General features: G+C 49.5%; 1 protein-coding gene across 8 annotated transcripts in view; it reads right to left on the reverse strand.

The window, feature by feature from the left end:
* The window catches only part of ASAP2 (ArfGAP with SH3 domain, ankyrin repeat and PH domain 2), a 173,475-nt gene that overhangs the window by 14,485 nt on the left and 142,622 nt on the right, over positions 1-16,368 (reverse strand). For all 8 annotated transcript variants that reach the window (XM_077844175.1, XM_077844174.1, XM_077844170.1 and 5 more), the window contains exons 16-21: positions 13,387-13,481; positions 7,452-7,641; positions 6,061-6,146; positions 4,147-4,262; positions 3,235-3,302; positions 1,836-1,949 (exon numbers count right to left, since the gene is read on the reverse strand). In XM_077844175.1, coding sequence (XP_077700301.1) covers positions 1,836-1,949; positions 3,235-3,302; positions 4,147-4,262; positions 6,061-6,146; positions 7,452-7,641; positions 13,387-13,481 — 669 coding nt within the window. The remainder of the gene's footprint in view (positions 1-1,835; positions 1,950-3,234; positions 3,303-4,146; positions 4,263-6,060; positions 6,147-7,451; positions 7,642-13,386; positions 13,482-16,368) is intronic.

Here is a 16,368-nt window from a genome sequence, read left to right on the forward strand (position 1 = left end):
CTCTCAATTGAACAACCAGCTGCAATCAATCCCCAACATCTAGGCGGCAAATTCAGGGGACTGATGTTTTTCTTCCCTTATGAACCGAATTCTTGAGATTCCCCTAACTCAAGAGTCAGCAAACCATGGCTCGTGGGCCGCCATCTTTTTTTATAAAGTTTTATTAGAATACCATCATACCCAATCATTTACATATCATCTATGGCTGCTTTTAGGCCACCCTGGCACATCTGAGTCGTTGGAGTAGAGATGGTGATTTCTTAGGCCAAGAGGCCTGAAATATTTATTATTTGGCCCTTTTGGTTTGCTGACCCTTGCTCCCCTGATGGTCATGTGCATGATATCAGGGTAAATCAGACCTAATTCATTTCAAATATCAGCTTCATTATAAGAGCTATGATCCTGAGCAAATATCTTAACTTGCTGACCTTATTTCTCATCTGTTCAATGGGTAGAATTTTGCTTCTCTAGCACAGTGATTGGCAGATACAGTACTGGCTGTCACACCCCATGTCCCCTCACAGGACCACCCACCCAGTCAAGGCTCTGGCCAACCCAATGGCTCAAACTCAGCTCAGGTATGCAGAACTTGATGGCTAGTTCTCTTTGCGCATATTTTAGATTCAACAAAGCCCATGACTATATGAACGATACCCATCTCTGGTGGAAACAGGGAATGGATGAGGGTTAGCACTTGCTGTCACACTTTTACTTGGACTGTGTGACCTGCTAGGTCATGCTACACTAATGTGTATACCTGCCTTGGGGTCGATGTTTACAATACATTTTTAGGGTAAGTATAACATGAGTCATGAATCAGCTCTTCTCACTTGGACACTGTTTTATAGCTAACTCAGTGGAGAAGTTTCTTAGTCTAAGAAATTTTTTTTTTTAATTTTATTTATTTATGATAGTCACATAGAGAGAGAGAGAGAGAGGCAGAGACATAGGCAGAGGGAGAAGCAGGCTCCATGCACCGGGAGCCTGACGTGGGATTCGATCCGGGGTCTCCAGGATCGCGCCCTGGGCCAAAGGCAGGCGCCAAACCGCTGTGCCACCCAGGGATCCCTTAGTCTAAGAAATTTTAAGTATGGATGTTGACTGCTCCACAAACAAGGATAGTCAAGGAGATATCGGAAATGCCACACACGTATATAATGAGACATCCTCAATGTGCATCAGGACACTCAAGTCCTACCGTAAAAACAAAACTTTACATGGCAGTATGGCAGTCCCCACTGGTTTCATAGCAGCCAGGAGTGTGGGTTCTGGAGTCAATCTGCTAGAGTCTGACTCAGCTCTAAGACCTGCGTGAAGGTGGTCACCTGCCAGCGGCACCCCCAAGACTCAGAAGCAAGTACCCTCAGTCTGGGCCTCAAGCTGGCCTCAGTCAACCTCTCTCGAAACTTCCCTGAGACATTTTCTTATCTGATAAAGGAAAAAGGTGGACCCAGAGCTCTAATGGTCATTTAATGATTCTAATTAAGGTTTTGAAGATCAACTAGGTGAACATGAACTATGATGCTGGGGACCCTCCAGCTCTTTATCACATCCACTGTGCGAGGGCTTCCCCTATATCTTTATCTCAGATCAAAAGGTGGGCAGCTGACAATGATGATACAAGGGACATTCCTTTAAATCAACACGTGTAGGAGCTGGAGACCAGTGACAGTTGGGGGAAGGGCAAAGACAAACACCTACTGAGATGGATGGAAGCAGAGTTAATTCTACTTCTTGAACAGAACCACTCTGTGCCCTGATTCTAATCCAGGATCCACAAGGCTCCGAGCAAAGCTCATCTCAATACTCCTGGCACCCCGAGGAATGGCACTGACCTGCAATTTCTCGTCCACATCGTCATCGCTCTCATCCAGGTCTTCGTGGAGCAGTCGCCACTCGTACTCGACATGGACATGAGAGTTGAACCTCCCAGATAAGGCCTGCGTCAGCTGAGGGAACAAAGGGCTGTCAGTGATGCTGCCTGTGAGGTGGGCTACCATGGGCGGTGGGGAGGGGCAGAGGCAGAGACCCTCCAGGGTGAGGCCCGCCCACAGAAATCCCTCTCCCAACTTCAGAGGACAATGCACGTGTCCACTAAATGCTGACCCAACCGAGCCTGGCCAGCATGATAGATCAAGCCCCACAGAAAAAGGATGTGAATTTTAGCAACTCTTTCAAGGAAGGTAGATACCAGCCTCCGTTTTATTTATTTTTTAATTTTATTTTTCTTTTTAAAGATTTTTATTTATTTATTCATGACAGAGCGAGAGAGGCAGAGACACAGACAGAGGGAGAAGCAGGCTCCATGCAGGGAGCCCAATGCAGGACTCAATCCCAGGACTCCAGGATCACACCCTGGGCCGAAGGCAGGTGCTAAACCGCTGAGCCACCCAGGGATCCCCCCAGCTCCATTTTAGATACACAGGAGAGAAGGGAATTCATGAGATTCCGTGGGTGTCTTAGTGAGTTAGCCCTTAATTTCCTCCACAGCCAGAGAGGAGCTGGGTGACCTTGGGCAAATGACTGAACCCTTCTGTGCCTCCTTCCTCGTTGGTAAAACAGAAGAAACCATGTCATAAGGTGCCTCTCAAGTATTAGGAATAGTACCTCTTACTCTTCTCACCTTGGGTGGCATTTACTGTCTGTTCTGTTTATTGAGCACTTACTGATTTTCACAGAGGGCAATGCTGGCTCTCACAACCATATAAACTGGCAAAGCTGACTCCATCTTAACAACTAAGGAGACAGCTGGAGAGCTGGCACTGGCCTGACTTTCCCACGTCATGGTTGGGGAGCCCTACATTGCCTGACCCTGTGGGCTCTGTCCACTGGCCGTACTGCCTCTTCTTCTAGAACAGGACAGGAAAAGATGGTGCAGAACAATCCACAGGATTTGGGACTGGGAACAGAATAAGACACCAGTTTTGGATGCTGCTGCTGGAGGAAGAGCTAGCGGCTTACAGACTCCAGAAAAGAGCCAAAGCTGTGGTGGCCTCCACCTGCCCCAGATAATGCCACAGCTACCATCCACCTGTCTAACCAGCAAGTACTGATGTGTGTTCAGGTGTCACTACAAAGGGGTGGTCATGTCCTCTCCAAAGACTCCCAGGACGCTTTCTCCTGGTTATCCCTCTAAGGTCCGTATGTGGGAAGACCCTCTGCACAGAGGACAGGGCCCCCCACCCTGGTCCAGGAAGGGTGCCTTGACTCCATCTATGCTAGATAGAGACTCACCAGCTCCTCGCAGTGCTCGTGCCTGAGGCGTTTGGCGATGTCCAGCGGTGTCTCTCCGGACTCATTAGCTAAAAGGCCGGGCAACAAAAGGAGACATTATGGCAAAAACAAGAAAAGGTCTGGTTGGCGAGGCAATTAAAAGAAGATATAGTGAAGCAGCAGCAAGTGAAACTGAGCATGGGGGCTGAACTGGTCTTACAATTGCACAGAACTACAGCAGTGTATGGCCGGTAAGACTTCAAAAGATAGGGTGAGCTAACCACGGATGCAGATACGAACTCCTGTCAGCCTGTAAATCTGAAAATGTGTGTTTTCTTCTAAATAAGCCTCCATCAATAAGGTTTGGCTATTAATTAAAAAAAAAAAAAGCAAGAAACTTGGCTCAAGCAGGTGTGTGCCTTCTCTTCTGTTTCCTGTTCATGGTTCTTCACAAACCTTCTTCATGATGTGATCACAGCTGCCTGCCCTCCGGCTGGCTGCCAGCACATCAAGGTCCCCTGGCAGAGAGAGGGATGAAGGCCCAGCAGATCAGTGTCCCTCGTGGAGGAGACCTGGTGCCAGGATGGGCGGTGAACAGTGAGTCCCCACCACCCCATAAACCTTCCACTCAGAGTCAGGAAGGAGTTAAACCTGGTCCTGGGTGGTGGAGATCCTGAACAAGAGGGCAAGATGCCCCAAATCTTGTTCAAATTCACCTCGGCACGAGTGACATCTGCAGGGTCTGTGCTCTGCCTCTTGTAACCTCTAGGATGCCTGCCAATGATGGAAAGTCTATGCAGCAGATGGAGGGAGACCACAGCAGCCTTACAGAGCATGCAGGGGAGGCCCCCGCCTTTGGAGGGCAGGACTGCGGTCTCCTGAGATGACAGGAGCCCAGCACCTGGACTAGGAGCCAGGGGGGTGCCCACTCACCCGTCTCGATGGACGCCTTTCCCCGCAGGAGGAGCTTGAGGCACTCGGCGTTGTCCGTCAGACAGCAGTAGTGCAGGGCGGTGCTGCCCTTCCCCGTCTGTTTATCCAGGTTCCCACTGGCCAAGAAGACGGGCAGGGCAAGAGAAGGAACAGTGAGTCATGGGCCAGCGGAGCAGCACTGCCCAGCTGGGGGGCCTGGGCACGTGAGCAGGAGGCATCCGGCCATCAAGTCACCGAAGGGCACTCCTCCCAGTCCCCCTCCTCTGTGGTAGGACATGGTGCCAGCCCTTCCATGTGGATGGAAGGCCAGGAGGAGGCCAGGAGGAGGCACCCATGTGGCTGCCGAGCGGGGGGCTGAGGGGGTGTGCATCTTGCCTCCCCCGGGCCTGCCCCGGACCACGGCATCCCTCCCACTTCCCCAGCAGTGCCCAGCTGCAGGGTCTGTCGGGGCCTCGACACACCTGTGTGACTCGTCATCCTGTTCCCCAAAAGGACAGGGAGAGCTTTTTCTCATTATATCATTGGTACTCTTGCCAAGGAAGGGGAAGAGCCACCTCTCCCCAAGTTCAGAATGCGAAAACGCCTCTGAGGCTGTTGGCCCTGCGCCCCCCTGAGAACAGCCAGAGGGGAAGCTGTGAGATTTCAGAGTCATCTGACGTAAAACAAGACCGGGTTACCCCAAAAGACACTGGGCTCCTCAGACAAAGCCACTCAACCTGCTGCTAGAGGGAGCCCTGAGACGTGGCTGAGCAGGAGGGGCACTTGGGGCCTTGTGGCCGCTGGAAGGACAGATGGAGGACAGCCACCAGGTGACACCTACTGCTTTCATCAGGACAGAACCTGTTACACTTTTGGGGTGAAAAGGAGCCTCATCTTCTGATCTCGGCCCTCTTCCTGCTGCCCTGCTTCCAATGCTGGAAGAAAAGGAAGCAGGATTTCCCTTCTCACGCAGCAAGAGTTTACGCGGAGGGAGGATGGCGTCACCGGGCTGTGTCGTCCACTGTCCATTGAGCCACTGTGATGCGCTGGGTGGGCATTCAGCCTCCTACAGTGGGCAGCTTCCACGGAGTCCAGCAAACTGCCAACCTGCCTCAAGCTCCCCTACCGCCGGCCATTTCGTCCTCCAGAAACAGCAGGGAAAGGCAGAAATGCAAAATAAGACCTTGCTTTTGCACTGTGGACATTTCCACTCCGTCTGGAGCACTCTCGGTGGCTTCTGAGAAGCAGCCCCCCTCCATACACCCCAAACCACCATCAGGGAGTCCACATACACTGTGATGGATCTTTGTGTTTGGCCTGCTGCTGCCAGGCAGGTGATGCACTGAGGGAGGTGGGTGGAATGTGCCCAACAACAGGGCTAAGGAGCCGGGGTAAGCGGCGTGCACACACTCCTTAAAGGCAACTTCTAATTAAAAAATAGAAACAGCTTCTTGAACCAAAGCAAATGCCCACATCCCACCCAGTGTTGCAGTTTACAATCTCAGCATAGGCAGGTGGCTCATGTGTGGATTTGTGCGTCCCCTTCTCCTCTCCCCACTGCTCAGGGCACCCTGCCTGGCTCTTGTGAGGCACTTGATGGACAAACACGGGGATGGCTCTGTCCACACGGGGTGGTAATGGGGTCCAGACAGTCTGCCCTCCGGGACCCAGAATTCAGCAGATGTTTCGCCCAGATATCCCCTGAGTCCCAGATACTAGAAGATTTCTTGCAGAAACCAAGAAAGGTCTCTGTCCTCACACTCTCAGGCTTTTTGGGGGCTCCCACTCATGGTAGCTCTCTTCCTGCCCCCCAGTTCATGCTCAGGCCTGGGAAAATCCCAGCATGTTGGCCATGTAACGAAGCAGGAACCTGATCCTTCCTTGGAAATACCAAGAAACAAAATCAAACGCCTCCCCTAATTTTAGAACACCCACCTGTTCTGGACTAAAAAGTCAACGATGTGGAGAGAAGTCCGGTCCACCGATCTGACCGCCAGATGGAGGGCGGTTTCATCTGGCTCCTGAAGACGAAACAGAAACATTCCAGAATTCCAAGGGGAGCATTCAGTTTTGTGTCCAGTGTGAGTGAAATCACGTCTGTCTCTTCCAAAGCCTTTTATTCTTTCTCTCAAACCCTTAATCTCTCAGACACTTGGCCCCTTTAATCTCCATGGCAAACTCTGCCCTGGGGAACCTGCAATGTCCAGACTGGTCCTCCTTCTGCCACAGGAAGTAATGAGAAATTCAGGGGTTTCATCTCAGAGTCCCCTCAATCTCCGTGTCCTACCCCTGAACCAATAGCACAGGTGTCATCTCTCCATTCAAAGAAACCAGGAAGATTCCCCAGGCCTCCTATACCCAGTCTCTTCTGCCCGTGTTCACGATTCTCACTCTACACTTACAGAGAGGGCTCAGGGGATTCCTGACCCCACTGCCTTTCCTGAAAGTGAGCTCTGGCAGGTGGGGAAGGATAGACCTGATGAGGGCTGTCTCATCAGGCAGGTATGTGGGCAAGAGGCAAAGGAAATACTCATGCAACAGGGAACATGGAGCAAGGAGGAAGGTGCCCCCAATCCACCTGTCTGGCCTGCGCTGCCAGCTAGGGCCACTCCCCCGTCCCCTGCTGCGGCAAGGCTCCGAGCTGAGTGTGCTCTGCCCTGGACCACTGGGCCTGACATCTCTCTCTCTTAAACACTGAATATCAGGCTCCACATAACACATGGTAAGAGGTAACAGCCCAGCACCCTGCACCTTCCCTATGACAGTAAGGAGGTTTCCAGCCAATGAGTGTGTGTCTACAAGGTCACCCATGGAAGAGAACTAGGATACACGCCAGCCTGTGACACTGGTAATCCATCCTAAAGGTAAGATCCCACCCCACCTCGAGGCCGTAATTACCCTCTCAACAAGGTTTTCCTGGAAGACTGGGGGATGTCCCTCCCACTCCACTTCCCCCAGGGAGGAGGGCACAGGGAGGGAGCAGGCTGTGGAGCTCTCCTTCCTAGGGTAGCCTCAGCAGCTGCTGCTGCTGCGAGTCTGGCTGCCAGCTGCCCATGTGCCCAGGAGGCACCAACGCTCCCTGCTCATCAGGGACAGGACTGCTGCTAGGTTGCTCGGGTCCCTGAGAAGATGCCCCCTTCCCCTAGGGACTGGACTTTCCTCCCAGGGCTGACATTATATTTTTGTTTAAGAATAAACCACCAATTTCTAAAATTCAGTGCTATCTTCTTCCAGAGACTTACGCCTTTGTCAGCATTGCTGCCACTCCTCATCCTCCCCCGCCCTCTCCCCCATCTTTTTCTAAAAGTAGCAGGCCACACTCTTACATGTCCATTGGCCAGTGGGATTTTTTCTGTAAGATCCACACCGTCAGCATACGCCTGGAGTAAACCAAAAATATCTCTTGTTTTGACGGCCTCACAAAGGCTGTGAAGTTTTGCTGCATTGTCCGCGTGCCTCTTCCTCGCGTATTTCCTCTCAATGTACTTGGCAGTAATGTAGTCCTTTCTGGCATTCCTGAAATCAAGCATAATTGCCTTGTAAATGATTAAGGGCCTCTATTCAAACATATCTAACTTTCCATCATCTGTTAACAATTTAAAGAAACCCAGCATATGCCCTCCTTGCAGGAAGTGCTGGCGTATAGGAAGCAAGCCACCGTGTGACCACAGCAGTGCCTATATCCAGTGACACCTGGAGCCCCCCTTTTAAGAAGCGTTGACACTTTCCAGTTTCCATCACAAGAGGCCTCTTGGCTCTGGTGCAGGGTGCCTGGGTCTTACTCAGGGGCCAATGGTAGGCAGCCAGGCTAGGCAGAGGGGGAGGCCCTCCTCAGAGGTGAAGACTGTAGCCTCTCAATCGTGGGCACCGTGCCTGGCAGGAAAGAAACACACCACATGTCTGATGCACCAGAGCAAACTATCGGCTCTGTGGTGTATAGTCTGGCCTCCCCACGGCACTGTGTTCAGACCCTACCTTCCCACCCAGCAAGGAATGGCTGTGCCTCCCGAAAGCCCAAAGAAGCAAGGGTTCAACTTCCACCGCCACCACACTGATAGTGTGTCCTGGGACAAGAATTTCATCTCTTGAGGCCTGAAGGTAGGTTTGTGCCGAGCATGTACCATGTACCCTCATGAAACTGTGAGAAGTACGTGAACTGACATTTGCCGGGCCCTGGAACTAACTGATGAACTTAAAATGTAGAGAGCAAGAAAAACGGTAGCAGCTGGTCAGAGGATTCTCAGCATCTTACTCCAATGACCTTAACAAATAACAGCAGAGCAATAAAAGACGCAGACGGGATTTCGAGAGGCACAGGGAATGCTAAGGTCCCTGTGGCTACCCGGTGAGAAGTGACGGGGAGCAGCTCAGAAACCCATCAGCTGAGGAATGGATAAACAAAATGCTCTCTCCACATAATGGAGAACTCGTCAGCCATAGAAGGAATGAAGTACTGACACAAGCTGCCACATGGACGAGCCCTGAAAACGTTACACAAAGTCAAAGAAGCCACCCAGATACACAAGGCCACACAGTATGATCCCGCTTACATGGAATGCCTGGAAGGGTTAAATCTGTGGAGATAGAAGGTAGGTTAGCAGGGCTGGGGGAGAAGGGGGTGCTGGTTAACAGGTGCGGGGTTTTGTTTCGGGGGGATGAACATGTTCTACAATTGCAGTGATGCGACTTCTGGATAGCTCAGTTGGTGAAGCATCTGAGCTTGGGTCATGCTCAGAGGGTCCTGGGATGGAGCCCCACACTGGGCTCCCTGCTCAGCGGGGAATATGCTTCTCCCCCTGTCTCTCCCCAATACTCATGTGCATGCGCTCTCTCTCTTTCCCTTTCTCAAATAAAATTTTTAAGTAAAATAAAATTGTGGTGATGGATGCACACTCTGTGAACATGAATACTGAATTTACATTTAAATGGGTGAACTGTATATGAATTATACTTCATTAAATCTGTTAAAAAAGAAAAAGCATGTCAGAGAAAATTAAATTCCACCAATAACACAAAAACTTAACTTTAGCCAGTAGATGAACAGAGACATAGGGAGAATGGCACTGACAAGATTGATGCCCTTGGTTCTTTCCTGGAAACTATTTTCTGGAAAGTGTGAAGTACCTTGAAATTTCAAAAAGTTGGGGTGGGGGGTGCAGGGGGAAGGAAAAGCCAGGGCCTGGTGGTTGGCTCTGAGAGATGGCACGGCCCAGGGTCTCGGTCAGATGGCTGCTCACACTGGCTCCGCTGCTCCCTGTTGAGGGCACTGCAGACAAGCCCTTCCCGTGACAACACCTGCTCACTGGGCTGTTGCAGGTGACACGAGATAGCACACTTAGAGCATTCTAGAAACACCAGCATGGAATGAAGGGGCTTATGGTGCCAAGTGAAACCTGCTCAGCTCTTCTCAGCTTAGGCACTGCTCCTTCCCATCCTGCCACCAGGGCTGTGCCAACCGCATCTGCTATCAGCACCAGTCACGAGTCCCTCAGGTCAACACCCCGGGGCCCGTGCTGCAGCACACCAGGGCTGGAGTGGGCAGGTCAACTCCACCCCGGGGCCCGTGCTGCAGCACACCAGGGCTGGAGTGGGCAGGTCAACTCCAGGCTCCGAGAAGGTGGCAGGGGCTTCACTCCCCACTGTTGATGACCTGACCTAAGACACCCACCACCTGGGTGTTTAGAAAATGCAGAAAGCATGAACTGTGCTAACCAACTTTATATGTGTCACCTCACAAAGGTGCATTGCCCGTGGGCTTACAGGTCCAGTGAGACGTGCAGTCTCATTTGGTCCTGACAACAAGGCTATGAGCTTTGTCTCCACCTTACAGAAAAATAAACTGAAGCTTATTAAGGGGACATAAAGGAAACCTGGTGACTCAGTCAGTGAAGCATCTGCCTCTGGCTTAGGTCATGATCTCAGGGTCCTGGGATCGAGCCTCCCATCAGGCTCCATGCTCAGCAGGGAATCTGCTTCTCCCTCTCCATCTGCCCTTCCCCCTGCTCCTTTTCTCTCTCTCTTCTCTCTCTCTCTCTCTCCCTCTCTCAAATAAATAAAACCTTAAAAAAAAGGTGTGGGGGACCTAACAGCTGGCAAGCTCCCTGAGGAGGTCTCCTGGCACAGCCTGGCACACAGGGAACTGCTCAGGGACTCTCTGGGCTTGATGACAGGCCAATCTGACCATGATTCAAATCCTACAGATCTCTTATTATGAGTGGTTGGACTAGATGGCTGTCAAGTTTTAGGGAGTTTCAATAATCCTTGTGGGATGGACAATCACCACTGTGATCTCCCCTGCCTCCTTTGGATGGAGCTGAAGAGATACTGGACCCTTCACTTATTTTTTAATGTATTATTCATCTGCCCAGGGCTCTGCATCCCCAGAAGGTCATTCCTACACAAGTACGGGAACGCACCTGCTCTATGCACCACCACGCTCTATGGCGCTGTGAAGGAAGTTCACCCTGCCAGTGCAATCCCCTCCACACCTTTTTTTTTTTTTTTTGGAAAGGCTTAGACTTTTGGAGAAAAGCAGTGAACTTAAAATAACAACACACTTGGCATGTGTTCAAGAGAGGTTTCTTGTACTTGTGAAGGATGGGCCTGTGTAAGGGTTCCTCACAGAGGAGGAACGGTGCTGCCTCCACAAGCAGACATTCATCAGCGGGCTTCCTCTTTTCACCTATTTCTATCTCTCCATAGCGCCACCCAACCCAAATCCAAAATCTGGGGATTCACAGGCCACTAGAGGGGTCTTTGGCTTCCCTTTCAGCAGATTTATCTGCAGATGGTATGTTCTTCTGAGATGAAGACAGAAACAGTTCACTCCTTTTCATTTGCAAGTAAAATACTGGCTTATATAATAAGTTGCCACTGAGCTGAGACTTTATCTTTGACTCCTTGATTCATTAAATATGTATTGAACCACCACAAGCAACATGATGTGGCGGGAAATACAAAAATTAGAAAGATACAATTTATTAAAGAAATATGTGTCAATACTTTATAAAGTGGGATGAGAGGTTTTTTTTTTTTTTTTTTTTAGATTTATTTGATGGGGGGTTATGGGGAGAGAGCACATGCAGGAGTGCAAGAGCTGGGCAGGGAGGGGCAGAGGGAAAGGAAGAGGGAGAAGCTGACTCCCCACTGAGCAGGGAGCCCCATGATGAAAGGTTTTAAAACTGAGCCCAATGCTACAGAAGCACAGAGCCCAGCAGTTAATTTCACCTGAGCAGGTATGAAAGTAGGTGGCATCTTGCTATCACACTGGCCCTCATTCTGGGGGGAAAGAGAGAGAGAGCTAAACTTCCTTTTGATTTGTGCCAAGGTTGGGGGGGGGGGGGTCTCAATGTAGACAGAACATTCATATTGAAGGATTCAAAGCAGACAGTGATCATTTTTTAAGAATCATCTGGCCCTAGAATAAACAAATTCCTTACTTTTATAAAGCACCCCTGGTATTGGATGAAATTATCATATGCTTTGTTCAAAATTGATCATTATTCTAGCATTTCAGGACACTGGTACCTTCTTTTTAAGCATAGGTATCAATTAGACTGTAAATAAATATGCTGGACTATGAAATTTCCTTTACTAAACAGGATCATCTAGCTATCCTAGGAAGAGCTGGCTCACTTCTGGGTAACTCTAATGAAAACCTAAATTGAGAGGACGCTAATTTTGAGGGGTATGTGGGATCGCTGTGTAGCACTTACGTTGCCTCTACTGCCCACACCCATGGTGAACAGAGCTGCCAACACCACCTAAGTATGTGTCACCTCACCATCCCACTGATAATCATCCCAATGGCGTTGTGAGCAGGGAAGTGTGATCTCCTGCTTATATCAGAGGAGAAGGCTCAGAGAAGCCAGGCAAGCCTGCCCAGGTCCCACCACTGGGCTAGGGCTGGATTTCTACATCTCATACTGTCTCTTTCCAGGTCTGGGTAAGAATACAGATTTGGAACTCAGGTCTTTATCCAGAAAGGACAATAACTTAGGCTCACACCTGGTATCCAATCTCATGGAAATGTTACATCACAAACATTCGCTCTAGGAGTCCAACATGAATCAGCTCTAATTCAACACCAACCAAATGGTCATCTCAGATATCTGATACATGACAGGGTGTATAATGGCCACAGGCTGTGTTCATGCCCTTAGATGTCTAGGCTATCTTACTGCATTAAGTTACCCATCCCAATGCAGAAGAACACAGATCCTATGATCCCAGCTTCCCAAAGGCACGTCCCAACAAATTGGTTACAAACACTGAAGTCCTCAGCTTTTGCTATGAGCCTGTGTGCTGCCTATTTGGGAAAGCTCTCTCCAAGCACAGTGCACTGTTCCTCACCCAATGTCCTTTAGGAGGACCTGTGCCATCCATTCCCTCTCAAGCTACTCCAAGGGCAATGCTGTCTCTGTAAATGGTTTTTCTACTCTCTTTTTTCACATTTTCCTCATTTCTTCCTCTCCTGCTGGAAACACTTGGATCCAGACTCACCACTTCAACGCAGATGCTGTGTCTCTACTGAACTGCAGACACCCCCCTTCCTTCCATGTGCTTCACTCTGCCTCAAAACATAGCAGTAACCACCCCCAACCGTTTGGAGCAGACAGGCCATCCACTGCCCTGACCTACTATTCTCCCATCCATCTTTCACTCTCAGTGACCAGTGTGATCTCGGTGATTTGCTCTGTTTAGGAAGACTGGCAGGAAAATATCCTGTTATGAGGTCTGCTCATGGGGCCAGTGGGATGCATGATGAGGCACAAAACCTCCTCCATCAGGTTTTGTGTCAACAGTAAAACAAAAACAAAAAATTTTTGTTGAAGAAACCATACTCCACATTTGAAAGTACCCTGAGAAAGAAAAGGATACATACTCGTGTATCTATGACAACTGACCCTCCCAGTGGCTGAGCAGTTATGCAGAGGAAATGGGCAGAAAGAACTCCCCTGAGGCAGAAGGCGAGGGGGCACCCACACACCGCCAGCAAGGGTGACAACTCGCCATTCCTCCTTCGTAGACACAGAGCATCAGCCAACACTGTCTTCCTGTGGTTTCTTTCTAAGAAAACAAGCCACACCAAATTTTCATTTGGATATCCAAAAAGGTGACTTACCAAAAAAACCCAGGCTGATTTATTCCCTAAAGAAGCAACTACTGAGATACCCCAAGCTTGTTTTTCTCCTGTGTCTCGGGGCTTGGGTACAAGGCCAATCTTTGCTCAGAAAATGGAACAGCCAGTTCCATACTTACATGTCGCTGCCCGGGTTGGGTTTGACGGAGTCCTCAGCTGGAAGGCAATACTCCATAATCTCATTAAAGCCTGCATTCCCAATATTCTTGGCAAGCTGCAAAAACAGAAGTCTATTTCAGGGTACTCAATTATTAATCCATTCCACTGTTACACACTACTCATTCACTGATGATTTATTTAATAGCCACTAAGAAATAGAGCAATAAAGTGGCTTGCCTTTAATAAAGATGTACAAACCCCAAAGGTACCCATAAACTTGAGGTAAGAAGCAGCACATCTATCACAGACAAATGTTCTCATAAAATGTCCCCTGGATAGAGCACCCAGATGGACAGGAAGAAGTAGTAACTTGGTCCAAGGAGAGTGTCCATCCTTACCCACCCCCCAAAAAACTCATGCTCCAGTTGAAATGGCTCAAACAAAATCTATTTACACCAGTGAGGAGGTGTCTCTGATAGAGTCAAGAGGGTACTGGGCCAGGAAGCTAAGACTTGGGTTCAAATTATGGTTTAACTCCCTGATTTTGTGACCACACACAAGTCAGTTTACCTGGGTTTCAATTTTTCATTGGTAAAATGGGGATGATACCTGACTTGTTGGGTTGTAATAATAATAATAATAATAATAAAAATAATAAAAAATTTGGACAATTTAGGTGAACGCATTCTATACAATGAAACACTAAAAATGTATTTGTTCCAAATGTAAGTAAGGTCCTCCCTTCAACAATTCACTTTCTTATTTGTTAAAAATTAAATGAACACATCTTAGTTAACGCTGATTGAATACTAGGCACTACACTTGGTGCAGCAGGCAGGAGGACAGGCGTCAGTTTGTCTTAGTCTAGCTACCCTGACAATATGGCAACCGGCAGTCTCTTGAATGGATCACAAACTCCTACTAGTGACCAGGAGCTCCTTGAAAGCAGGGGTTTAATCATCTTATTCCAGCTCCCAGTCCAGCACCTGACAGGGATTAGCTTCTTCAGTGTTTAATGAAATAAATCCGGTGGAGGGGGGCACCTCACACAGACAGGGCTTTGGAGAGAAGAGACATTTTAACTTCATGTTGAAAATGGCAGAGTGGAGAGCAGGGGGCCTCTGCTGTTTCTACTCTCGATGAATGATGTGGACACAGGGCCACTGGGAGGACGTCCTGGGAGATACGGATGCTGCTTGTGCAGCCCCTTTTCTCCCCAGAGGGAGCTATCTGAAGAAACAGTCAAAGGGATCTGAGTTAAGGTGAGGTCGAACTTTCTGGTGGCAAATAACATCAAACAGTGAAATGGGATTGTGAGGGATGCAGAAGGGGACACGTGTCCGCTTATTAACTGTATGATGAGGCTTCCTAATTTTGTTGTCCTTAGTTAAATGAACAGAGCATCTCAGAAGGCCCAAAGCACCAAGCACTAACCAACCCCACTTGGGCCCCCATCCTGGCCTGATGGCCTCAGGCCACTGTCAGGTGACAAAACCCCAGGGCCTCACTGCGGTTTCCCCAAGAATAAGGCTGATGGTCAACCATGTCGGGTGACAGATCCAGAGCTGAACCTTGGTATCAGATCTGTTTAGAGCCAGGCATGCTCTAATGATGCCATCTTTCAATATAATGTGGACACCGTCCCCTAGCCAAGCACAGCCGTTTTCAGAGGGTAAGTAACAGAACAAGCCACAGCACCCCTCTGTGAGTGAGGGGCCCACATGCCTCTGAGTCTGTGGTACGCAGATGGGAGGGGGGCGTGAGGAGGAGACTTCCCCAGGAATCGGAAAGCTGCTTCCCTTCTGCTTGGACTTGGCTGGTTTACCAGAGGACAGCTGGTCCAGGGAGCCACCACATCCGTGCGTCACACTTATCCAATGCAGAGAAATGTGCCGCCTGACAGTTTTGCCAAGTTCCAGTGAATATTTCAGCCTGCAGAGAACTTCTTTAGAATCATCAACAAAAGCAAAGCATTTGCAGATGGAGGCTGCAGGGTCATGTTAAGAAAATGTGAGTCCCATGCAGGCCAAGTGGGCAGGAGCCAAGGAAGCAGGATGGCTGGTGTTAAGCAGGCCCCAACACACACGTCCTCCATTCCCAGAGGACTTTGAGGGCTGTGCTGAAGCAGACATGGGGCCAGATCAGATCTAGGAGCGTCTGGGGCATTTTAAGTGCTATAACACTCAGCAAAGCCAATGCCAGCCCTGGGTCAGTGTGCAAATGCACAGTGAGTTCTCAGGAGTGCTAGGCGCTGAGCATGAGACAGGACCCTGCTTAGAGAGAGAGCTCAGTCTAACGAGAGGGACATGAATAAAAAGAGATGCATGGTGATGAGGGCTGGGAAAGGAGCCTGTACTGGGCACTACAAGTATGGACACGGCAGGTGTACACCAGCAGGGCAACTGCTTGGCCAAGATGCCCACTTTATTTCACCTGCCTTACATGGAAGCCTGTGTGTCTCTCTCTCTCACTGTATGGAAGCACCTGAGCACAAGGACCAGGAGTCCCACATTTCTGGAGATCTGTAGCACCTACCTGTGCAGGGTCCACAGAATCACCGAGAGGGCTTGAGTTTTACTCAGAAATTGTTTTAGAGTCTGGGGTGAGGATGGGGAAATCTCCTGCCCGTCTTCATGTTTCCAGGTGGAGGCATATCTACTATTGTGACATTCTTCTCTGTTTCTGCACCACCCCCCCAAGGGGAGGAGTGGGCAAATGAGAGAAAGAACTTCTCTGAGACAGGGTCTCAGCCCCACTGTACCTATAGGATGCCATCCTAGGGGCGATGGGCTCCTCCTGCCCGAGCCTGAGACTTTACCAAACTTGGGAACCTTGTCAACTAATCTGGCTTTTCTCAATAACAAAGCAGATTTTTGATCTCTCAACTGGTTCCATATCCATGCAGGGAAATGGAATGTTATTTACTGGGCCACTCACATCCCAGAAGGGTGGAAGGCTAGAGAGCATGACAATGTACAAATGGGTTAAGGCCCAGGGAAGGG

The sequence above is a fragment of the Canis aureus genome, chromosome 12 (assembly GCF_053574225.1).
Source record: "Canis aureus isolate CA01 chromosome 12, VMU_Caureus_v.1.0, whole genome shotgun sequence".
In the NCBI taxonomy this organism is placed as follows: Eukaryota; Metazoa; Chordata; class Mammalia; order Carnivora; family Canidae; genus Canis; species Canis aureus.